General features: G+C 39.5%; 1 protein-coding gene across 13 annotated transcripts in view; it reads right to left on the bottom strand.

Moving 5' to 3' along the window:
- Positions 1 to 25,779, bottom strand: part of CACNA1C (calcium voltage-gated channel subunit alpha1 C) — a 658,158-nt gene that overhangs the window by 479,993 nt on the left and 152,386 nt on the right. For all 13 annotated transcript variants that reach the window (XM_078376325.1, XM_078376333.1, XM_078376335.1 and 10 more), the window contains exons 2-3: positions 25,077 to 25,398; positions 20,035 to 20,140 (exon numbers count right to left, since the gene is read on the bottom strand). In XM_078376325.1, coding sequence (XP_078232451.1) covers positions 20,035 to 20,140; positions 25,077 to 25,398 — 428 coding nt within the window. The remainder of the gene's footprint in view (positions 1 to 20,034; positions 20,141 to 25,076; positions 25,399 to 25,779) is intronic.

Genomic DNA, 25,779 nt, shown 5'->3' with positions numbered 1-25,779 from the left:
GTCCTAAACTCTGGGATGATTGAGAACAGATCCAGCCCCCTTCTCTGTATGACAGTTTTTCAAGTGTATTTGAAAAAGCTATCGTATCTCCACTCAGCCTTCTTTTCTCAAGGCCCATTTCTTCCAGTCCCTCCACATACAGTAGGGTTTGGTTTCCAGTTCCCTGATCATCCTTGTTGCACCCCCCTGAACCTGTTTCAGTTTGTTGGCATCCTTCTTAAAGTACAGAATCCAGAACTAAACACAGCACTCATGATGAGGCCTAACCAGGTGCCGAATGGAGGGAAACGGGTCATTCACATTTACAGTATGTTTCTGGTTTTGTTGCAGATGTTTGCTATTGCAGGTTGCCTTTCTAAAAAACAGAACAATCCTGCTAACTGCAAACATTGTGGGTGACTGGTGCCCCTAGCTATGCATGATCTGAGCAAGGGTGTGTCTCAGTCCATTGAGTCTAGTTGCACCACAAGGTTAGCATGTGGAAGAAGGAGAGGAGAGGAGAGAAATGACAGGTATGTGCTTCAGAATGAATAATGCATATGGCTATCTGAAAGACTCTTCGTAAGTCTCTTATACCCAGAATGTAAAATTATCAAGCTGCACCACTGCCTATGCATGATGCAGAACACTAATCATTGAAAGCACCCTGAGATTCAGTGTATCTTCCTGGAATGGTTGTTCCTTTAAAAATGGGTTTCATAATACAAGAGAGATCTGTTCAAGACAGCCCTTCTTTGTAACCTGCACACAAAAATAGTCACAGCCAGAATATTATGTTAGCTCAGGTTTGGACACAGGTCGGAGATTGGCCACAATAAAAACCACCCATTGATGAACATGCTTTTCCAGCTTCACACTGAGAGCTGACAATGCCATCTCCACCTGGTTACAGAAATGGTTCAAGTAGCAGATGAATAGAGTAGGGCTGGGAAGCGGAGAAAGAAACATGGGTTTCAGTGATGGCTATCTGAATGCAAACAGTGAGCACTCCCCCCCCCATAGGAGTGGGTTCAATGCCTCTGTGATATCCTTTTTCACAGCAACCTTTTCATGTGAAAGCAAATGGCAAACACTTCAAAAATAGAATTGTTAGTGAACAGTGATTTTATCCCAGTATATCTGCTGTTATAGTTCCACAACTGTTAAAGGTGTTTCTACCATAAACAATTTTTCCAAAGATTCATTTTTTCTCTAGAATTTAACATAAATCAGATATTTGATATTTTAAAAATGAGTTGTTTGAACAAGGGAAGGAATATAGTGCTACAGTGGTAGAAAGCACACTCTGCATGTAGATTCATCCCATGGTATTTTCAGGCGAGACTGGGAATTCTGAAATTCTGGAAAGTTGCTGCCATTCGAATTAAAAATTCACATCTAGATGTTATTTTATAATTCACAGCATTTACATTTTTATTGTATGTACCCTTGTGACCTAAAAATTATACACTGTACTGTACATAGTTCTCTCCCCCTTTGTTTCATCTCCTAACAATACTGTAGAGTTCCTTAGGATGAGAAAGGCTGGCCAGACATCACCCAGTGAGTTTTGTATGCCCAATGGAATTAGAAAAATACCCAATACCAGGAAAGTATTAATAGTGTCTCCTGAGGTAAGATAGGAGGGAGGTCCCATACAACTCTGTGCTGCTAAACTGTCCCTTTTCAGCTCTTTGGCTTTAAGAAGTTTCTAAATTATTGGAGATCATCAGCCACACAGTGCCAAGTTGATACTCTCTGCCAAATAAAGCAATCAGCTTACACATCTGAAAATGATCCCTCTATATGTATCAAGTTGAACATGAGCTGCATTTCATCACAAGTTGCCTGTCTTTTACGGCATGCATCCACAGTGATTTTCATACCATGTGTAACACATTTCACTGTGTGCTGAAAATCAATCTGGCAATGTGACGAAGTAATCAGATGACTGACTGCTTAGTCATGTAGCATCCGTAATGCACATTGAACTTGCCATGCAGTTAATTAGGGCCAATATTTGTTTGGATGACTCCGGTCTTAAACTATCTGCATCACAGCAGAATGTATTCATTGAGTTTCTACTTCAGTTAAATATTCTCTAGGATGTTTTGCTCATATCCACTCTTTCCTTCTCCAAACCCCTTCTCTTGCATGCAAAATGCCAATATAATCCTTACAAGAAGTCACTATAGTGAATGCAGGATGGAGGATAATAAACTGTTCTATATCAGATTTCATATTTGGCTGCCTATGAAAAAGACGCTTCATGGCAATAAATTGATTTCTCTCTAAGCTCAGACTCTCTCCCCCAACTTCTTTCAAGATGTCTCCTCAATACTACTGGAAATACTCCCTGTAAACACATAGCAGAACAAGTCCCTTTAAAATATTCTAGAGTATGGAATTACTGTATAATTAATATAATTTATTGTCACTTGTATACAGTGGGGTCTTGACTTAAGAACGACTTGAGTTAAGAACATTTTGACTTAAGAACCACTCTCATAGGAAAATATTGACTTGACTTAAGTACTTAGATTTGAGTTAAGAACTGAAAAAAAACCACGTGGGAGGCAGGGAAAGTGCAAAATGTGAACTTTCAGTTAACTGTTGGCCAGTGAAAAGGGTGCCTGTCTGCTTCCTCACTCCTCCCAGCGTTTAGAGAGTGGATTGGGAGTCTTCAGACTGCCTGGTACTGCCTGGACTGTATTTTCCCTGCCTTCCCTGAACCTTTCTTGACCTAAGAAAAAAAGAAACAAAATATCCCCCTCTAGTGGTCGAAGGCGGAATAGCAGCTTCCCATTAGTTTCTATGGACGGAAAAGAGCAGATACGGATCAAATGGTTTTCAATGTATTCCTATGGGAAATGCAGATTTGACCTGAGAACTTTTTGACTTGAGAACCGCCTTCCAATACAGATTAAGTTCTCAAGTCAAGACCCCACTGTACAACTGTCCAAAAGCAATCTGGATGATAGTGGGATATAAGTGAGATAAAGGTAACACAACATATTTGTTACAGATTTGCACTTCTGGCACTGTGTTACACCTAGAATGGATGGATGAATTGTGTTCTATCATTACAACCAATGGAAGAGGGGGTAGTAGCTTTGATAGCCAATCTTGCAAATCAGCTCACAGGATCAGCCCAAGGATGGGAGCTGTAGAAGAGATTGATAATGATTGTCCTGAACCAGTTTTCATTTTATGTTAAAAGACTAAGGAATTGCTTACTTTAAGGAGTTTGATCGGCTCTGTCTGGATTTTTCTCGTGGACTTTGCTGGCTGCTTTCTCAATTTGTACTGTATCTTCCAGGAAACAGTTTGTTCTGTTAAAGTAGGGGAAGGTCTGGAACACGTTTTGCCACAGAAGTAACAGTGTGAAGTGTTCCATTTCCATTTAAAATGTGGGTATTGAGCCCATTTTATTCTGTTGATTTCAAAACGTGATTGGACATAGAAGGGCAAAACTTTCCTTATTATTTGACCATGGTTTCAGACAATTTATCCAAATGGGAAATCTGTTTTATATACAGTATATCTGATTACTTGGAATGAAAAATATGAACTAGGGCAGAAATGGCTTGGGATACAATAAAGACATAGTTGCCCTGGTTGGAAGGCAAACCAAAAAAGTGAAGCGTGGTGCTTATATAGCACCCCATAGTGCTTAAACCACTCTCTGGGCAGTTTACAAGTTAATTATGCAGGCTACACATTGCCCCTTCCCAGTTATCTTGGTACTCATTTTACCGACCTCGAAGGATAGAAGACTGAGTCAGCCTGGGACTGTACAGCAGTTTAGCCACTACGCCATAAGGCTCTTGGGTTGTGAGGCTGAAAGAGAGGTGAGAACATGATGTGCAGTGCACCCTATAAAATTAAGAAAGAATAATTCAGTCCCTCATCCCCAACGCACAAGAGCTCCCTTAACCTCTTAGCTCTGTGTTAAATATTATGGAACATAATGTGGAATATGTTGTTGTTGTTTAATCGTTTAGTCGTGTCCGACTCTTCGTGACCCCATGGATCAGAGCACGCCAGGCCCTCCTGTCTTCCACTGCCTCCCGGAGTTGGGTTAAATTCATGTTGGTCTCTTCAATAACACTGTCCAACCATCTCATCCTCTGTCGTCCCCTTCTCCTCCTGCCTTCATACTTCCCTAACATCAGTGTCTTTTCCAGGAAGTCTTCTCTTCTCATGAGATGGCCAAAGTATTGGAGCCTCAGCATCAGAATTTGTACTTCCAGTGAACACTCAGGGTTGATTTCCTTCAAAATAGAAAGGTTTGTTCTCCTTGCAGTCCAGGGGACTCTCAAAAGTCTCCTCCAGCACCACAATTCAAAAGCATCAATTCTTCAACGGCCAGCCTTCTTTATGGTCCAGCTCTCAGTTCCATACATTGCTACTGGAAAAACTATGGCTTTGACAATGTGGACCTTTGTCAGCAAGGTGAATTCTCTGCTTTTTAAGATGCTGTCTGGGTTTGTCATCGCTTTCCTCCCAAGAAGCAGGCGTCTTTTAATTTCGGGGCTGCTGTCACCATCTGCAGTGATCATGGAGTCCAAGAAAGTAAAATCTGTCACTGCCTTCATATCTTCCTCTTCAATTTGCCAGGAGCTGATGGGGCCAGTGGCCATGAGCTTAGGGTTTTTTTTTTTATGTTGAGCTTCAGACCATTTTTTGCACTCTCCTTTTTTACTCTCACTAAGAAGTTCTTTAATTCCTCCTCACTTTCTGCCATCAGAGTGGTATCATCTGCATATCTGAGGTTGTTGATATTTCTTCTGGCAATCTTAATTCCGGCTTGGGATTCCTCTAGTCCTGCCTTTCGCATGATGCGTTCTGCATGTAAGTTAAATAAGCAGGGAGAAAATATACAGCTTTGTCATACTCCTTTCCCAATTTTGAACCAATCAGTTCTTCTATGTACAGTTCTAACTGTTGCTTTCTGTCCCACATATAGATTTCTCAGGAGATAGATAAGGTGGTCAGGCACTCCCATTTCTTTAAGGACTTGCTATAGTTTGCTGTGGTCCACACAGTCAAAGGCTTTTGCGTAGTCAATGAAGCAGAAGTACATGTTTTTCTCTGACTTTCTCCATAATCCAGCACATGTTAGCAATTTGGTCTCTAGATCCTCTGCCCCTTCAAAATCCAGTTTGTACTTCTGGGAGTTCTCGGTCCACATACTGCTGAATCCTGCCTTGGAGGATTTTGAGCATAACCTTGCTAGCATGTGAAATGAGTGCAATTGTACGGTAGTTGGAGCATTCTTTAGCACTGCCTTTCTTTGGGATTGGAATGTAGACTGATCTTTTCCAATCTTCTGGCCATTGCTGAGTTCAAAAAAACGCCATGAACAGAAACAAAGGGCTAAATGTGGAATACTGCCGTCTAGAGTGGTCGCGATGACCAGATAGGCAGGGTATAAAATTAAATTAAATTAAATTAAAAATAAATAAATTAATGATAATAATGATAATGATAATGATAATGATAATGATAATGATAATGATAGTCATCATCATCATCATCATCATCATCATCATCATCATCATCATCATATAATGTGGAGCAATGTTAAAGAAGATAGAATGTCTTTGAACACCTGCAAAATACCTGTTGTCCATCATCAGAGAATTAAACTAATTATCATTTTCACTGCTCATTAAAAACAAATGTATACACTCCTTTCATTGCACCCAAATCCCTCTACCATTTTAAAAGAGGAAACCACGTTCCTCTCCCACACCTGCATTGTTTATATAAAAATGTGACCTGTATATTGTACTCCATGTTTCTGAAAAAGCAGATCGTAACATACAAAAGCTCACATTAAAATAACTGTTAATCTTGAAGGTGACTTTGTTTTCATTTTTGTTACATCCCTGCATAAAAATAATTGGTCTTCTAGACCTGAAGTAGATTCTAGACCAGTGGTTTCTCACTTTGGGTCCCCAAATATTCTTGGACCGCAACTCCCAGAAATCCTAGCCAGTACAGCTAGTGGTGAAGGCTTCTGCAAGTTTTAGTCCAATAATATCTGGGGAACCAAGTTAGGAGACTACTGTTCTAGATAGATCTGAGGATCTTCCAAGGTTGCAAGAATCATAATGTGTGGACCTACTAACAAGATTCTGCTCTTCCAATTTAACACTATAACTTGGTTGTTCACTTGCCCCTTCTGTGCTTCAGATAAAAGTGGCAACAGTGTGTAAGAGAGTAGAAGATTCTTTTGCCTGCCTGCTTGCTCACTCACAATCTGGTTGACAAGGAAGCAAGTGGTCACGATAATGAGGAAGAGAACAAATGGTCACAGAACCTGGCACCAATGCTATTGGGAAGATATAATCTTTGAAGAAATGAGATCCACTGCAGGTCTTTTGTCTAGGATTGCCAACACTGATGGGTCAATAGAACAGAATGGCAATCATCAAATGATAAATTGCGCATGAAATTAAAGATTGCACCTTTCACCAAATATTTTGCAAAGAAAACGCTGCATCCTTCACAAGGGGGTTTAAACCATATGATTCATTTTATGTAAAAGAAAAGAGAGAATGAATTATTGCTTATGACCATAATAGTTGAAAATTGCAACATTTGTAATATTTAAGAAGCCTGCACTCTTAAAAAATTATATAACTTCATAGAATGGAGCTTCAAAAGCTAAATTAAAATTCACATCTCATTATTTGTGCTCTGAAATAACTGTAACTACCCAAATCCATTAAGCTTTCATTAGGGAGAGTAACAATTTAAAAAACTGGTTTGCTATTTTGGCAAGCAAGATAAAGACTATCACTCACAGTTCCCTCCACCCTCCTGCACGCAAGCCTTGCAGCCACTAAGCTGGCAGGCAGGCAGGAAGCATTCCAAAATCCCAACATTTTCCATCAGTGCATGTTTAACAAGGCAGATCAAAAAGCAGCTGCATAGGTGCCAGCTTAACTAACTGGGGACTTGCAGAAAAGCTGTCATTGGAAAGCACATACTGCAGGAATCAGGCATCTGGACCTTGCTAATGCCAAATATAGTCCATGTAGCAAAAGGTGTTGACATCACAGTTGGAGGGAACAGAGGGCTACAATCAGAAGCATTAACTTTAGCTACCACAAGAGATGACCCAGATACAATGTTTGAATTGTACACTTGCTGTGTGGGGTCAGGCTGCAATTCTCCAAATCCAGAGGAAAATAGGCACAGCATAAATTAAGAATCTGGAACAAATACAAATGGTGCAAAAACTCACAACAGAGATAAGGTTGCCAGACTCCACCTTACAGACTTATTCGGATCCTCACCTTACTGTTCTAGTTAGATCAAACGGATGATGGAAGAAAAGGTGGTGCCCATTGTTGTTATCTTTTGTTTGTTTCTTTTATGAGCTTTGTTGAATCATTCTGTTTTCCACAAAGGAGAAGTCTCTACAACAATGACTGTAACAGCTCAGAGGCCATGGACACAGTCTAATTTTCATGTTCTTGCATATGACAGTTTCTGATAATTCCCCTTTCATATGAGCTAGTTAATGCAATTCCTAAATATACAGTGACAGGAATTCACACCAGGTGCGAATCATACAAAAGTAGGGACTGGGCAAACCTATTTCATCCTGGGTTCCCTTGTTTCTCCTGGCAAAAATTGTTTTTCATTGATATGATGCCAAGATATTCAACAACTATGGTACTTCTTTTTCTTCCTCTTACAATGTTTCCTTCCTTAGCAAAGTGGTTGAGAGGGTGGTGGCATATCAGTACAAAGGGGCTCTTGGACAAAACAAATGCCCTGGACCCATTCCAGTCGGGCTTCAGGCCATGCTACGGTACAGAGACGGCACTGGTCGCACTGATGGATGACCTGTTGAGGGAGGCTGATGGGGGCAATATGTGCTTGTTGGTCCTCCTCGACATCTCAGTGGCCTTCGATACCGTCGACCACGGTATCCTCCTGGGGAGGCTCTCTGAGTTGGGAATTGGTGGCCAGGCCCTTGCCTGGCTCTGTTCCTTCTTGGAGGACCATCCCCAGAGAGTTCAGATTGGGGAGAGTGTCTTGGCCCCGTGGAGTCTCAACTGTGGGGTTCCACAGGGGTCGATCATCTCTCCAATGCTGTTTAACATCTATATGAGGCTGCTAGGTGGGGTCATCAGGGGGTGTGGGGCATCGTGTCACCAATATGCTGATGACACACAGCTCTACATCTCCTTTTCACCTACCTCAGTGGATGCCGTCTTGTCTCTTCAGCACTGCCTGGAGACTGTATTGGAATGGATGCAGTCGAATGGGTTAAGACTGAACCCGGACAAGACGGAGGTCTTGAGGATGGGCGGTCCTTCCATCAGCGGTATAGGTAACTCCCTTACTTTTGGGGGGATGACCCTTGCCGCAAAGAGTGAGATCCGCAGCTTGGGGGTACATCTGGACCCGGCGCTTACCATGGAAACCCAGGTGGCGTCCGTGGCCCGCTCCGCCTATTTTCATCTATGGCGGATTGCCCAGCTGCGACCCTATCTTGATGGAGGGGCCCTCACTACTCTAGTCCACGCGCTCGTAATCTCGAGATTAGATCATTGTAATGCACTCTACGTGGGGCTACTTTGAGGCTGACGTGGAAACTTCAGATGGTCCAGAATGCGGCAGCCAGGCTTCTTAGTGGGGCGAGAAAACACCAACATATCTCTCCCACTCTGGCTGCTTTGCACTGGTTGCCCGTCCGTTTCCGCGTTGACTTCAAAGTGTTAATGATTACATATAAAGCCCTAAACGGTTTGGGACCTCAATACCTGGCAGATCGTCTTCTCCCACCCAGATCTACCCGAATCACCCGACACAGCCAGCAGGGACGGCTGAGGGGTCTGACGCCGAGGGAGGCCCGGAAGGAAAAAACAAGAAACCGGACCTTCTCGGCGGTGGCCCCTCGGCTGTGGAACACCCTCCCTACCGAAATTCAGCTGGCACTCTTGCTGGGCATTTTCAAAAGCCAGTTGAAAACTTGGCTATTCAAGCAGGCCTTCCCTTCAGCCAATTAAGTGATTCTTATTTCTTATTTTTTTCTTTTGATCTATGCCATCTTGGAACTATTTACTTTAAATTAATTAATTGTTAAAATTGTAAACTTATGATTTATATTTTATATTGCTTTGTTTTTACCTATGTAGCAATTGTGTATGTTTTAAATTGTTTTTATTGTATATGTTGTGAGCCGCCCAGAGTAGACTATGTCTAGATGGGCAGCATATAAATGCAATAAATAAATAAATAATTAAAATAGTTTCAGAAAGCAATAGCTGACAGCATTCAGAATAGAGGGAGATAATTAGAAATAACAAGATGATAGAGTGCAAATATTTGTGATCCATGATGTCACTAAAACAATCAGATCATATGAAATTAAGCAAATATATATGTATTCCAAGACTATGGGAAAGGCTATGCGCTATGACTAATACTCATCATTCATAAGATCTCTCAGTCCCTACCAGCAAAAGGTCTTTATAATAAATGTATATGCAAACCTACTATTCTAACTTGGCCAAGGATAAAGAAACAAAGATATTCTTAAACAGACATATCATGGAGCTAACCAGTTCCTCAGTAATTGCTAACAAATTGCCTACTTTACAAATGCATGTGGCATTTCTACTGGTGTAAGTGTATGCTATTAGGAAGACTACATTAAACTTCAAAGATCCATAATAGTTCCTATGAATCACCCACCACCATTCATTCTGTAGATTTATTTGGATTGTTTGAAATATAGTTCACAAAAATAACAATTTACAAAAAAGGGGAGCAGAAAATAAGGAGATGGAATGAAATGCTACTTAAGATGGTAATGGAACAAACTTTTGCTACAATTGTGTAATGTCTTTGTCACTCCATAAATTTCACTATATATAACCATCCACAGCATCAATCTAATTCCAAAGGCCTAACTATACTCTTTTGTTGCCAATATGGACCAGATATTTCTCCAGCTGGCCATAAAAATAGTAGTCAACAGTTATCAAGCCAGACACATCATAATGTACTGTCTCATGGGCATCCAGAGGCAGCAACTAAGTAAGCAATCTTTCACAAAGACATAGCCAATCCCATTTCCTTGCTTCAGAAGGTACGGTTAAATTTTCAGAGAACAAATTATAACAAGGAACTCTTATCCTGCTGTAAAGATGTACAGATGAGATTGTAGAAGAAATTTAAAATTTAAGTTTTGCAAACAAGAGAGGATTTTGATGCTTTTACCCAGGAACAAATAACAACGGCTAAATCCTAGAATAATGGAATTGGAAGGGGCCCATAAGGCCATGGAGTCCAACTCCCCCTGCTCAATGCAGGAATCCAAGTTAATCGGACAGATGGTTAGCTTCTTCTTCAATGCCTCTAGTGTTGGATAATTCACCACCTCCTGAGGTAATTGCTCTAACAGTTCATATTCCCTGATATTTAGATTTCTGCTGAAATCTGGTTTCCTGTAATTTCAGCCCATCATTACGTGTCCAGCACTCTGGAATGACTGAGGACAGGTCCTGCCCCTCAACTGTATGACAAGTATTTGAAGCGTTCTATAATGTTTCCCTTTAAGGCTAAATATGTCCAGATCTTTCAGTCTTTCCTCATCAGGTTTGGCTTCCCATTCATTCATCATCTTTGTTCCTCTCCTCTCTGCTTGTTCTGGTCTGTCTACATCCTTCTTATAGTTCAATGCCCAGAACTAGACACAGCACTCAAGAAGAGACCTAACCAAATGCAGACTAGAGGGGAGCTTGAGTTGCAAATACTTTGGATTACATAATTTGGAGACTATATTTCTGTTATCCAATGTAAAATAGCATTCGCCTTTTCTTTGCAGCCATATCACATTGTTGGCTCATATTCAGCTTGCGATCTACAACAATTCCAAGATCCTTCTCACATGTATTACTGAACAAAGTATCCCCCATCTTGTAACTATGTACAGTGGTGCCTCGCTTAACGAGCGCACCGTATAACGAAGAATCCGTATAGCGATCCCTTTTTGGGGATCGCTATACGGAGCTGCCCCAATCGCCGCACTCGCTTTGCGACGATTGGGGCGTCCGGCGGCCATTTTGGAGCCGCCGAACAGCTGATCGGCGGCTCCAAAATGGCCACCGGATGACCCGAAATGGCCCCGTCAGTGTTTTCGCGCCCTCCCCTTGCTTACCGAGGTCGCGAAAACGCTGCGGGGGGCCATTTCAGGTCATCCGCGGCCATTAAAATGGCTGCGGACGACCCGAAATGCCCCCCGCAGCATTTTCGCGACCTCGGTAAGCAAGGGGAGGGCGCGAAAACACTGACAGGGGGCCATTTCGGGTCATCCAGCGGCCATTTTGGAGCCGCCGAACAGCTGATCGGTGGCTCCAAAATGGCCACCGGACCGCGAAAACATCGCTGGAGGGGTAAGTTTTGGCGCCTATTGGAACGCATTAAACTAAGTTTAATGCGTTCCAGTAGGCTTTTCCTGCCCCGTACAGCGATGTTTTCGCATAGCGAAGGTTAATCCGGAACGGATTAACCTCGCTATGCGGGGCACCACTGTAGTTGGTTTCTTTTTCTTAGATGTAGAACTTTGCATCTCTCCCTGTTCAATTCCATTTTTGTTTGTTTGTTTTCAGTCTGCTAGACTGCTACGCAAAAGACATAATTTTTGGAGGTGAATTGCCTCAAGTTAAGAAATCTTAGATGGCATTATCTGTTGTACAGTGAGTCATGTAGTTCAAAATGTAACAGATGTCTACATATATTTCTTAACTTGAGAGAGCTCAACTCCAAGTGTTACATCTTTTACATAACCGCCAATAGGATTTTAGCCATTGTGTGTTCTACTTGCAGCCCTAGTCTCAAGTTGTCACCACAGTGTAATACTAAGCAGACCTATGAGCATTTCATTGAATTCACAGTCAAGCATTTTCCTCTCACTTTCTATCTTAGGTCGATTTTGTTTTTGTGGAAGCACTTTATCTTGGTTTTAGCACATAATTGCTGGGGATACAAACAGAAAATCTCCTTATTAATTATGGTTGTCTCAAGCAGACTGGCTTCAATTTCACTTGAACAAGCCCCATATTTCTTAGCGACATGAAGATAATGTGCATCACTGTTCTCTACATAAGGTCACATGTGCATGCAAGTTTTCTTCATTTGTGGAATTTCAGTCTCAGTGGAATCTATCAGTTCTGTATTTAATGAGATCCTCTTCCATTTGTGTACATAATAGAATTTTAGTGGAGACAAAATAGATACAAGACAGCAGATATGGCTGCTTTCATATATTATTAGAACAGGGTAGGAATGGATTGACTTATTGAAATTAATGAATAACTTTTCAGGACAGTATGATCTGCATCAAAGGCCACAAGCTTTGAACCTGAGATGTTCAAATCTGCTTTAATTTTGTTTAATTTTATTTAAAGATAGGTTTTAGCTAGTTACAAGGTTTTATCTATTTTATGGTATTTATTGGTACTTTGTATCACTCATTATACAGTATGTGCTTTAATTATTTGTGAACTGCCCAGAGAGTGTGTGCAGTATGGGGCAGTATACTAGAGAAAGAGAGAGAGAGAGAGAGAGAGACAGACAGACAGACAGACAGACGATAGATAGATAGATAGATAGATAGATAGATAGATAGATAGATAGATAGATAGATAGATAGATAGATAGATAGATAGATAGATAGATAGATAGATAGATAGATAGATAGATAGATAGATAGATAGATAGATAGATAGATAGATAGATAGATAGATAGATAGATAGATAGATGGATGGATGGATGGATGGATGGATGGATGGATGGATGGATGGATGGATGGATAGGATAGATAGGATAGATAGATAGATTAGATAAAACAAATGTAAGTACCTGGCTTTAGATCAATATCAATTTCCTCACCAAGACTCCTCCAAAGATACATTCTAAAAAATGCAGTTGGGTTTTTAAAGAAAAGAATTATCTTTCACACAAAGACTACATTTTAAAACATAAAACAATAAGGGCAATAATGATTCAAGATTTGAATGAAATGTGACTGTGATTCATTTGATTACTGAACACTTTATGATATTCTGATGAATGTGTGAACTGACTGTGGTGCATTTCTGTGATTCATCAGTCTTACATGGAATCTACTACTTGATACAATCGCAAATGCTGACTTACATGTACATTCTTAGCAGGTCTCTGAAAAGAAACATACAGCATACCCAGACTTTTTCAGTATTGATACTTGGTTGCACAGCTAATATTCCATTTTCCACATGTCTCCGAAAATAAAACAAAAAAAATAATTCCAAGTATGTACACATATCTAGATGCTTCTCTTTCTCAGCCTCTCTTCCCTAACTGCAATATAGCTATAATAATAATGATCTACCATAATGAACTGTAATAATATATTTGATGCATTTTGATCGCTAAGCATGATTATGATTATTATACTGTCCCAACCAAATCCATGAGACATGGTTAAGCAAGAAAGGAAGAAACACATAAGAAAAGTGTAATCCCATATTCTAAAAACAAGCATTTATCTTTATCCTAAGAGCACTGGGCAAAATAACATAATTTTATTAACTATAAGAGATGGACAGGACAGCATTGTATATCCTTGCCTTTTATAACAATTAATTATTCCCTGAGGAAATAAAAAGGGCCCAAAACAAGCATTAGCTCTTTCACAAATACATCCAGAGGTAGTGGAAATGTCAGAGCCAATTATAAGTTTAAAGTATTTCGGCTTGTTTATTTCACAGCATCTCATTACGTGTCTACCCTTCAGCCAGTAGTATAGAAGAGTCTGAGCCCTGGAAATTCTGAGCAGCAGGGGGTATAAGGAGAAATCCTGCATTTTGCACTGAAGTCAGCCTCCTCAGTCGACCCTTTTACCTCTGGGTTTAGTGAGGTCCTCACAACAGCTGGGCGAGAAATAGATGTTCTCAGAAAACCAGACAATGTTGCAAGCTATCTGTGTTGTAATGCAAAATATTTAGTGATGAGTTGGTCTTGGATGGCCAATTATGAACTATTAGCTTTACAAAATACCTGATACTCATTTGTTAATCTGAGTTGATCCAGCTGCCTGCATTTTGGGGCTTTTCCTGTGGAGAGGCTATGGAGATTATCATAAACCTTACACTTCCAAATTTCAAACAAGAGCTGCCATGGCTTAGAAACTGATTTTTGTTTACGCACCGATTATCAAAACCATCATCCTTATACAAGCTATCCATAAATATACTGAGACAGTGAAGGAATACTTTTCTGTTTCCCTGTTACTGTTAGGGGGGAAAAATTCTGACCGAAATATCGAATTTAGAGCAGCTGTAGCTCAGCATCAGATCACATGTTTCGCATGCAGAACATTCCAGATCCACTTCCAAGCAACACCAAACCTGGAAGAAAAATATCTCCTGTGTGAAACTGTGGAGCCTGCTGCCAGTGAACCAGACCGATCAATATGAAGTATGTTAAACTTCTCTCAAAGCTATTCAAGGTGGGTAACAATAACAAAATGAAATTTTAAACATGCAAATAAAACACATGAAAAAAAAAACTAGCACTTATCCGGTTACAAGCTCTTTCCATAGCAATCCAACTGAAGTAACAAAGATATGCCTGAATCAAAAGAGCTCGTCCTGTCAAATGAAAGACAACAGAGATCAAGGGCCAGCCTAGCCTCTCTTGGTAATGTAATTAAATTCTTAACGTTGGCCAGCAGCTATCATTTTGTGGTATTTCATGCAACAAAAAGTGACCATCTAGAAAAACCTAATATTCACTGTGAATGGCTTCATCATCTAGTAGTAGATTCCCGGGAACTAGTGCAACATGACTGAAAATAAACTGAAATATAAACAAAACGTGCACCCTTAGATAACTCTTATTAGACAGAATGTATTTGCTATATGGAAATAATACTGATTCATCTTAGTGATTCTGACAATTCACTCAAAACAGTATATTAAGCTTATTATTGTATCCGAGTAGCATCCTTCCCAGCATCTTGCCTCAGATTTTAACCACTATACCGTACTGGCTCTTGTAATCTTAAAATCCTTTGCAAATTTCCATTCCAGAAAGACTGTTCAGATTCTAAGGGCAAAGTATCTGTTCAGATTCTAAGGGCAGAGAATGTTTCCCCCTCCTTCCTTTAACACATTTTTAAAAGCCATTACAAATCACATATTGGACAATATGCATCTTGAAGAAGGTTCTCCATGTCTCTCCAAGCAGGGATTGCGGGAGTTGCCATGGCAACCCCTCCCCCCCCTTTCCGAATTACAATGCGCAGTGAATGTGAAGCTGGACCTGTCACCCAAGAGAAGGCTCTCGTTGAGCAGCTGGGCAAATCAGGTTTTGCAGTTTATCTCTCCCTCCTTCTCCTAAAAAAACACTTACCAGTCAACATCCCCCCCCAGCACACACACACATAGAGAGTATTTAGCTACCAAAGATAACAAGATGACATAGTTGGGTTAGGACAACATAGCCGTTTCTCCACTTTCTGCAGCCTTTCCCAAGTCTTTCATAGTATTGTCTAATCCATGTCCAGTCTTCATATAGTAGAAGACTAAGGATATCAATGGTAAGGGGGGAAGGTCTGCCAGTTTATAAGTCCTATTTCAAAATGGGAAAATAAAGTAGGCAAGAAACCTTTGTCTGGGAAGTGGTGTGTTGTGCAACAAGACAATGCAAGAGCACGCAGCTTTCAAAATTGTTTGTTCTTAAGATGCAGTGTTAATCAGTTGTTATCACCATTTCTACTAGGCTCACATCTCATGTGAGGAAACACTGAGGGGGTTTCCAGCCTGTATGCTGGTGTCACAGCCTGTGGAACTTTGGCCACCAGCCCATGGGGAGAGTTTTCCAGGTCGTCTATCACTGCTGTCAGAGTTTCTACATCAAAATGGCTCACAAACTGAAGCACTGTTGCTTTCTTTTTGCTACAAATGACATGGGCGTGAGGACAGGGGCCCACTGACTCTCCCCCCTCCACTTGCTCCTTGCTATTTTGCTGTGGAAATCCTGCATGAGTGTAACATAAATACCTTTACATTGGCATCATACAAAGGTCTCCATGCTGAACCAGTGAGTCCTGGCATCAGTTGGGAAAAGGCAGAGATGGGTGCCAAGCTTTAAAACCATTTCACACACAAAAACTGAACTTCCTTCTCCCTACAGCCCTGCTCACTCTGAGATTTGTATCCCTTATTTGCACGATCCCAGGAAATCTCTGAGACTCCCTCTGGTGCCTTGAGACCTGGCAACCGTATGCATTCAAAATGACAGCACGGAAATGTTATCTGGAAGGAAAAGTGGAAACCTGAAATTTTCAATCAACAACCTTTTCTGTTTGGCTGCTGACAAAAAGTTTTTCTCTGTAATAATAGCACTATGCAGGTAATGTACGCTGTTTGCACTTTTAAAAAAATTGTTTGGAGACGCCCTTCTCTTTAAAAAGGGCCCAAACAAAATAAACAAAACCAGAGTTGATTTTGTTTTGTTGCAGGCACACAAAGCTTTGCACAGAATACATTATAGCCTATTAACGTTAATATAGTGATGCTATGTTGGAGAGCTTGGAAAAGCTACTTCTGGGGACTTAATCTCACAGAATTCCCAGCCAAAATACCTATAATGATAATGGTTCTAATATAAGAATTATATTTGTTAAGCATTAGAGGATATACTTTGTATGAAAAAAAATTACAGATTCAAGACCTCTGTGTGTCAATTTTCAGAGCTGCTGTCATTCTCAACAGACAATAACTAGATAGACCAATGGTCTGATTCAGTATATGACACTTTTAGATCTTCATGTATTTTGAATCTCTTAAGTTCAGCAACAAAATTAAACAGGTAATGTGTATTTTCATAAGTTATCTTTTGACATGTTGTCTGAATGAGGACCTGTTCTGGATATGAGCCCTATGGTCTCTTTCATCAGACACAGCTCAAGCTATTGCTTTTGTTATGCGTTATCGAGAAACCACCAATCTATGGTGACACTATAAATGAGCAATTTCCAGATGTCCTGTCCTGAAACAGCCCTGTTGAGCTCTTCCCCCCCGCCCCGCCCCCAAAAAGGTGGTATACCAGAAAGTCAATCCGTCTCATATTTGGTCTTCCTCTTTTCCTGCTGTCTTCAACTATTCCCAACATAATTGCATTTTTCCATGGAATCTTGCCTTCTCATGAAGTTACAGCCTTCTAAAATTCATCAATTGCAACCTCAGCTTCAGTATATGAACTGATATGATCAGTTAATTAAAATGTCCAGCCCTAATATAGAATCATATTCTTCATGTTTAGGAACACACAGAACTGACATGAAGAACATTTCATCGGATTCATCTTCAAACCTATTTATACAACAAAGCAGAATTATCTCTAAATTCAACCAGTAGTGCATTGAAGGACATTCATTCATTTTAATAAACATTTTTTTCTAGTGGAGGCACATTTATAAAATCCAATGTGGAATGTTAATAATTGTCACTTTCAAACAATCATAAGTTATTGTTGTATGGCTGACAACATTTGGCCAACAAGGATTTGTGCATGTATGTGCAGCAATAGTTGGGTACTATTAAAGTTGCCAACCTAAACAGGTTAATTATGAGCCAGTACCACGACAGCCCGACTTCTGGGAAAACATGATTAGAGTCATATGAAACACCCTATAGAAAACAAGAACATGCCTTAGCAGTAACTTAGTTAAGTCTAGTTTAAATGGGACTTAATTGCCCGGTTGTGACAGCTGGTCATAATTTAACAAGCGTTTTTACATGTGCATACAGACATCTACCTGTCAAAAAACATGATGACCATTTTCCTTCTGTTTTTGCACAGCTTACCTGTAGACAGCATTTTTTCCAACTCTTCTTTGTACTGCATTGCAAATAAATATTTTTTTTAAAAAACACTTGTGATACAACACAATACTTTCCCCTGCATGTGTACATCTACAGATCTGGGTTGAATATATAATATTTTATCCCCTTGCATGAGTTCCTGCATTTAGCAATGGCTCGAGGTAATTTTCTCCAATGAAATGGCTTTCCTCTCTGAGTGCATCCGATTTCCATCTCTGCAGGATGTACCATTTATGAAGCAGCTTCCGCTGTCACAACCCACTATCTCATCCAATGTTTTCCAAAGATGAACTAATCACTTGACACTCAGCTAACTGGAGCTCTACCAGAAAGTAATTGTAGCTTTCCTCTGTTATAACAAGTGGATGGAGGATAACTATCTCAGGGCAAATCTAATTTACAAGAAGGTGAATGTCACAGAACCTTGGTGAGGACACAAACTGAATGAATAACCCAATGAGATTTAAAACACTCTTGCCACATATACTAGTTTCCAGGGATGGAATAATTATTTATCTAAGCCTGTAAGATGCCATACAACTGATACATCACCTTACACTCTGCCTGCCTTTCCTAGACTCTCTCAATTGTGTATTTGATCAGTTTCCTGTAGACCCAAATTCACAAAAATCAATCACCATGTTATTAAACTGTTGGTTTTATTTAGGACATGACTGAAGAAATCCCATTTTCATGATACAGTCTCTCTATGTGTTTTGCATATGTGTGTGTGAATGTGACAGCAGGTTTAGATATCTCCACTGACAAAAACGGTCTATGATTCACTTAAAGCCTTTAAATCTTGTATTAAGTTACTAGAAAAACAATATAGTTTCATATTAATAGGCACCAGCTCACAAACATATTGGCTACATATGTATCAACTTACAGTAAATCCTTCCAAGCTTTTTAAAAGGCCTATTGTCATACCCCAATAGACATTTTCCAAAGCAAAACAGTGACAGCTTTAAGCTTGTTATCCAAGATTTAGTTTCAAGCCACATTCTGGTCCTTTGTTTTTCCTTCTGCTCACTCAGAACTGCTTCATGAAAATTTCTTTTATCACAGTGGCCAAAGTCTCAAGAACTGGTATAGTTCAGCTGTCTATGTTCTGGAAATGCAATTGTTATTTTCCAAATCCACCCCTTTGGGAAAATCTTCAAAACCCATTCCCTCAGCTTCAGTCCACCCCAGCTTGGAGGGAGTAAAAGAATGGCATTCTCTCTCCAATGTCTCAAAAAAAAACTCTACTGGTCAATTCTGAATATTGGAAAGAATGCAAAATAAAGTTTTAATTGTTCCAGTTCCTCAGATCAGTAAGAGTTTTGAGTTTGAGAAACCTCTGTCAGGCGAGGACAGGGGAAATATTCTATCTTAATGGTGTAGATGACATTCTAAATGTCTAACTAGTAAGTTCTTCTGTTACGTATGTACAATGATATGACTGAAATTCTGACACTCTAGTTTACATTTACAGAAATTATTCCAGGAAAAAGGAACATGCAAATAAACACAAAATATGTACTGGGAACGGACCTTCTAGAAATTAGTCCTGAAGCTGTGCATCACTTAAAAGGAAGGCCCAATGGATTAAACAACAAACCTTCACGAAAGAGGTATGAAATAACTCACAAATTTCATTAAAAACAAGAATTATTCAAACCATGTTTGCAGCATGCCCAGTCCTTTTGTCACAAGACCAAAGCAAAACAAATAAACAAACAAACAAAAAGTCAAACACAATAACTGAGTCTAAGAGGTCATATCTATGATATAGACTTCATGTGGTCTTCTGGGAGAAATCTGGGAATTGTATTTGGAAGGAATGAGATTTTTAACAAAATTTCATCAACTTATCAACTAACTACAGTTCCCAGGGCTCCTGGAGGCACAAAACTGATATAAATCTATATTACATACAAAGCCATATGTAGAAGCAATCATAATAAATCTAAAGCATAAACAACCACAAATTCCTAGAACATGATATCCAAACATCTTTAAATCAATCTGTAGTTGTGCTTCCTCCTCTTTCCTGACCACTGAACAACTTCCTTGCTGAGAGCTGAACAAGATTTATTAGTAGCAGCAAACAGAATACATAGCAATTACAGAATAATGGAGAAGTGAGAAAAAACATGAACTTACCAGATTGGAATTGGTAGCATTGGAATCATCTTCTGGAAAGGGGATATAGATAGCTAAGGCCACACAATTGGCAAAAATAGTCAGTAAAATAATAATTTCAAATGGTCTGAGGAATGGAGTTAAGGAAAGTTTTTTTCTCCTAAATCATAGAAACACATTGTCTTGGAAGGAAAAAAAAGATTTTAAAAGAATTCAGTTTAAAGAAAACATTCATAATCCCCCTTTGAAGAGAAACATGTGCCTTTCCAAGTGCTTCTCAATCCTCCTAGCCAAGTTTCTTCCTAATATGTCAAAGGCACAGTAGGCCAGTCGTGTGCCAAAGTAAACAAAATTGCTTAAGTTTTTTTCTTTATTTAGATTACATTTTCAGTGTATTTCCCTATCTTCCCTATCCCATTCAATTATTTATCTGAAAACCTATCGTAAACAGCCTCTTGCTATTACTGCATCTGTAGTAGTTTCAAATAACTATTATTCCTATCATTTAAGAAAATCTCTCCCAAATCTTTCTACACAATGGTTTAGCATTTTTCAACTATCTTTTGTCACCTTTTGAAAAGTAATGTATGGAATGCATGAAAAAAACATTCAAAGCAGCACTAGAATCTTAACATTTTCATACCAGGGTTTATTTTTTTAATGTACCTTTCATCCTAATTTTAGAAGGGATATGGAGTGTGTGTGCGTGCGCGCGCATGTGCGTGCATGCACACACACACCTGTGTATAGATTTACTCTTTAGGACATAATCAGCTTGATTAAAACAAGTGACAGCCTATTTTGTTTAATACCCAAAATATTTCAACCACAAAAGTTGATTTTTAAATACATACATTTGCTCAGAACTGGTTGCACCTTGTAATTCTTGCTGTATTGTGATTAGAGTTTTCCAAAGAGAAAAAATATATATATTGAAGTCAACATTGCGTCTTGACAGGATTGGGAAGATAGCAACATAAAGTGTCATGACTCCAAGATACATGCTTGCTGTAATATCGGTTCCTCTTACTATTGCACAATTCAGGTACTCTTGATAAGATGATGGACAGCACTGAGAACTAGACTCCCTCTCTTTTTTTCCCAACTTGTTCCCATGCCTTAAGTTCCTCTCTTGCAGGAACTTCATTGATGCACCTAACTGGCAAAGTCCTTCCCCTAAGAATGTTCTACTTGTCGGAAAAGTGCTACATACTGGTGGCATATAATGGAAGGGAAAGCTCTGGGTTGCTAGATGTGTTATGTGAATCACATGTTACATACTCTTCTTATTAAGGATCACTGAAGTTACACATCAGGCTGCTTCTCCCCCTTACTTTTGATCTTCTTCCATGGTACAAATGAGTGATGCCGACAAAATTGCCATTGCAAATGTTCAAACTCAATTTACAGCACTTGTGGGAGCATGGAAATTTCTATAGAGTCAGCATGGCACAATGTAAGACTAATTTATTGATGAAAATAGTGTTATAGCCTCTGAAAATACAACTCTATGGATCTTCAGAAAGCAAAGAAAATCCCTATATAGATCTGGAAATTTTCACCATCCCAATATATTCTGAAAATAAACAAATATATTATTACATAAAGTATTACATTTGCATGTTAAAATGAAATAAAACCACGTAGGAAACATCATATTAAGCTGTTCCAGGTGAAGCCATCCTCATGTAGCTGTGTTTCCTATACCAGTTTGTATGTATAAAAGTGAGAACATTATTGTTTAAGATAGAGGCAATTACAACTCTGTTTGCTTCAGAGAACAGGTAATATAAAATAAGCACCTGATTGCAAATGGCTATGCAAGTTTTAATTTCTATAGGATGGTTCATGATTGCATTGAAATATGGGAAAGTATATCATTGTCAACTATAGAAAGAGCAATTAGGATATTATTACAGATGCACATTTTGCTCCATTTGTTTCAGACAGCTAGTGCCCTATTCACAATTTTTTGTTGACTTGCACAGGCTATTGTAACGTCTCGAATAATTCAGAATCTCTGTTCAGTCAATTGTTTTTTTTTATTAAAGTGGCTGATAAATTTTTAATTTCTTGTAGGAACAACTTTCAAAGGAGTTGTGTAGGTTCCTTTTTAGTAGAAAGTTTGAGACGTAAGGGAATGAATGACCAAATGGGGAGAAATTATTTCACTCTGACTGGGTTTCAGAACTATTAGGATACTGGAACACACTTTTAAAACATCTATTTATATGTCTTAGTGTGGGTTCACATACTTTTTCTACCAGTGTTATGTGGTAGAGGTATGCAATCTGAGATTTGTGTCCTCAGATTACAATAAACAGAATTTGATTCCAACAACACAAATCTGCACACTTCTACCAGGAAGGAAGGGCTGGACAGAACTATTGCTGGCATGACCCACTTGGGGACTTTTCAAAGGCATCTATGTAAGGGTCCTACAGACTTCCACAAAGTCATCTCCACACACAACATGACCCCACACAAAGATAATGTTTGAATGTCCAATGAATTGTGTTGGTTACTTCACAATGACATATGGTCTACCAATCTGTTTCAAAAAGTATGACCAGCCAGATATCCCTGAAGAAGATTATTGGCATGGTTTGATGATAAGATGTAGCCACTACTTTGGAAGTTCATTGCTGGGCCAACTGTACCATTAGTCAGTGTGAGGTGACTATCTCAGGTAGCAGATGTGGTAGCTGAAAGGCAGCATCTGTCACTGGCCTGTCTCATGCTCTTTAAGCTAGCCTGTTACTTTAGGATGAGGTGGGATGTGTCTCAGCCCAGTGGCAAAGTAAGATTCAACAGGTAGTCTAGATGACTATTGTACATGGAATGAGAGGGGCATCTAGTACAGTGGTTCTTAACGTGGGCGATAATGCCCCCCAGGGGGCGATTTCATTTTTCAGGGGGGCGGTAGAACGAAAAGGGGCGGTGTGGGGGCTCTGGAGCAGAAGGGGGGCGGTAGGGGGGCGCTGGAGCAAGCCAAACCTGTTACGATGGCTGCAGCCTTTTTACAGTGTGCATGAATATATATTTTTCTCCAATCTTAATTTAGTTTCAGAGTTTTCATCTTGAAATTTTTAGTTCCTGCATTGTGGTTTGTTTTTATGCCCTTTTTATATTTCTTTTTGGGTCTTAAAATTCGCTTGCAACTAAATCATTAAATGTTACTTTTTTGGGGCATTTCATTTTCTTGGAATTGAATTTTGTTTTCAGGGGTCATTGGATTTAAGTGTAATAAATAAATAAATAAATAAATAAATAAATAAATAAATAAATAAATAAATAAATAAATAAATAAATAAAAGATATCATCACCGCGGGGAGGGGGGCGATGATAACTTCTTCAATGGCTCAAGGGGGCATTTCTTTCAAAAAGGTTAAGGAACACTGATCTAGTACTTAGCCTCAGCAGAACTTGAAAAGTTATTCTGGAAAGGAAGAAATCTAGTGGCATATTGACTAATCTATAAATGAACGGTAGCAGAGACCCAATAGGAAGTACCCTATCACTTCTTAGGCAGTAAAATATCTTGGGATGGCCCCAGTGCAGTGCCTCTAAGCATGGTGATGAGATCTCATTTGTTGCCAACATAGTGGTCATTAAGTAAGAAAGGCACAGTAATTTTTATTAGCAAATCCACAGTGCCTGTAAAATGTGTGATCTGGCTCAAGATTTTTCTGCTTGAGATGAGTCACTGGGAGAACTGCAAATGTTTTTTTCTTGTGTATTTTCAAAAAGAACTATAACTCCTTAGAGACTGACTTAACTGCACCACTCTGTCTTTTCCAGATCACATCAGTACATCCCCAACATCAATCTGTTCAGCCACCACCCTTCTCATACATTTATCAAGCTTCCATTTGTATACTCTACCTAAAGATGCATTGGCTGCTGAGGCAATAATAAGAACATTGCCCCCCCTCCCAACTAAGCCATCCATCATTGTATGGCAAAATTCTGAGCTCTTGTAATGGGGAGGGTGAGAAATAAAATAAATCTAATGAATAAAAAAAAGGGGGGGGGAGAGAAAGAAAGGACAAAGAGAAGCTTGAGGGCATCAATGAACCTTTACTGACAACTTTATTTTTATCCCCTCCCCATCTAGATAGCAAATTTCTCTTTTATGAACATCTGCTAGGATTTCAGTGCTCTATTTGTCCCTCCAAGCTTCTTTGGGAACTCACTGCAGCCAAAGATGTAACCTGATAGCAGGACAGCATTGAAATGCTATATTTCCTCTGGCAATCCACAGCTTCCTATATGGTCTGGGAAGCCATGAATTGCTGGAGGACTGAAAGATCTGGGCATGTCTGGCCTTAAGAAAAGAAGACTGGGGGGAGATAGGATAGCACTTTACATATACAGTACTTTAAAAATTATCATACAGAGGAGGGTCAGGATTTATTCTTGATCATTGCAGAGTGCAGGATGTGTAATAATAGGCTAAAGTTACAGAAAGGCAGGGTTCAACTGACTATCAGGAAAAGCTACCTAACCATTAGAGCAGTACAACTACTAGATGCAGGCAACTATTCTTACCACATTCTGTTAATCTAATGCAGCTGTATCATCCAATGATTCCTGCCACACAGATCAATGTAAAATTATAACTATAATACAGTATTATGTATTGATAGATACTGATTTTTAAAAACAATTATTTTTCCATTCCAATTTCAAAATATTGAATTGTGGAGAAATCATATTTCTTTTCAACATCTGGCACCTTTGATTAACAGAAAAAAATTACAGTTCCTCTTGGTAGACAGAGAAGGATCAATATAGAAGGTATAAGCCCTTTTTCCTGCTCTGTTGAAACACTTCTAATTGACTTATCTGTTTACAGAAACTCCCATTCTCCCATATGTAGCCCTGCCTTATATTTGAAGGGTCTAAACAGAAACCAATTATGGGCTACTCATGTAGCTTAAAGCGATTCCACTTAGTGCTTCCATTCCACTTAACATATATTTATTCATGTTTGGAAATCAAATCTTGATCCATACTGACAACCCACTGGTTTCCACGTCACTACATAAAAAAAGGATATTTCCATTCAACAATACTGATGCACGCCCTCCGAATGGGATTTTTCAGTGTTAAACACAGCAATGCACGGGGAGGCCGTGTAGCTGTGGTGGTACCCTGTTTTTTCTGTTTCCCATACTGCTGCCGTTTCCTCTGCGTGGAGCTAGCGGTGGATATTGTTGCATTGCCAGCAGCACCCATCAATTTGGCCTGTCTGGCAGCATCGATAGCAGCCTGCCAGGAGAGGGCTGCACCTGGAGTAGGGATATGCTCAGGTGCAAGTCCTGCAGCTGCATTGGCATTCATGTTGGCATGAGCTGGACGAGGACTCACATAGTTGGAACCTAGGAAAAATGAAGGGGGAAAAAGAGATTACACATATAATATATAATAAAATATGCACTTTGCAAAAAGTCTGATGAGCAGATTTATCAGATTCATATCTATATTTACATAAAAGCCAATTCTTGCCATACAATTCCCTACAGTATGATGGAGAAACAAACATAGGTTTGAAACTCCGAAGACAACTACTCCAACAGTGTAGACAGGGAAATGTTTAAAATACACCTGCTCTCAAACGAAAAACTTACAATCATTGCTTGAACTACACCCATTTCCAGCTATGCCTTGCAGGTGAATCTGCTCTATTCTTGTTGAGTAAGAGAATGCACCACACAACAACCCTTTCTCTTAATCATTTGCAATAAATGGTGTCTGATCAC

The sequence above is a fragment of the Pogona vitticeps genome, chromosome 5 (assembly GCF_051106095.1).
Source record: "Pogona vitticeps strain Pit_001003342236 chromosome 5, PviZW2.1, whole genome shotgun sequence".
Lineage (NCBI taxonomy): Eukaryota > Metazoa > Chordata > Lepidosauria > Squamata > Agamidae > Pogona > Pogona vitticeps.
This window is presented reverse-complemented; position numbering and strand designations above follow the sequence as displayed.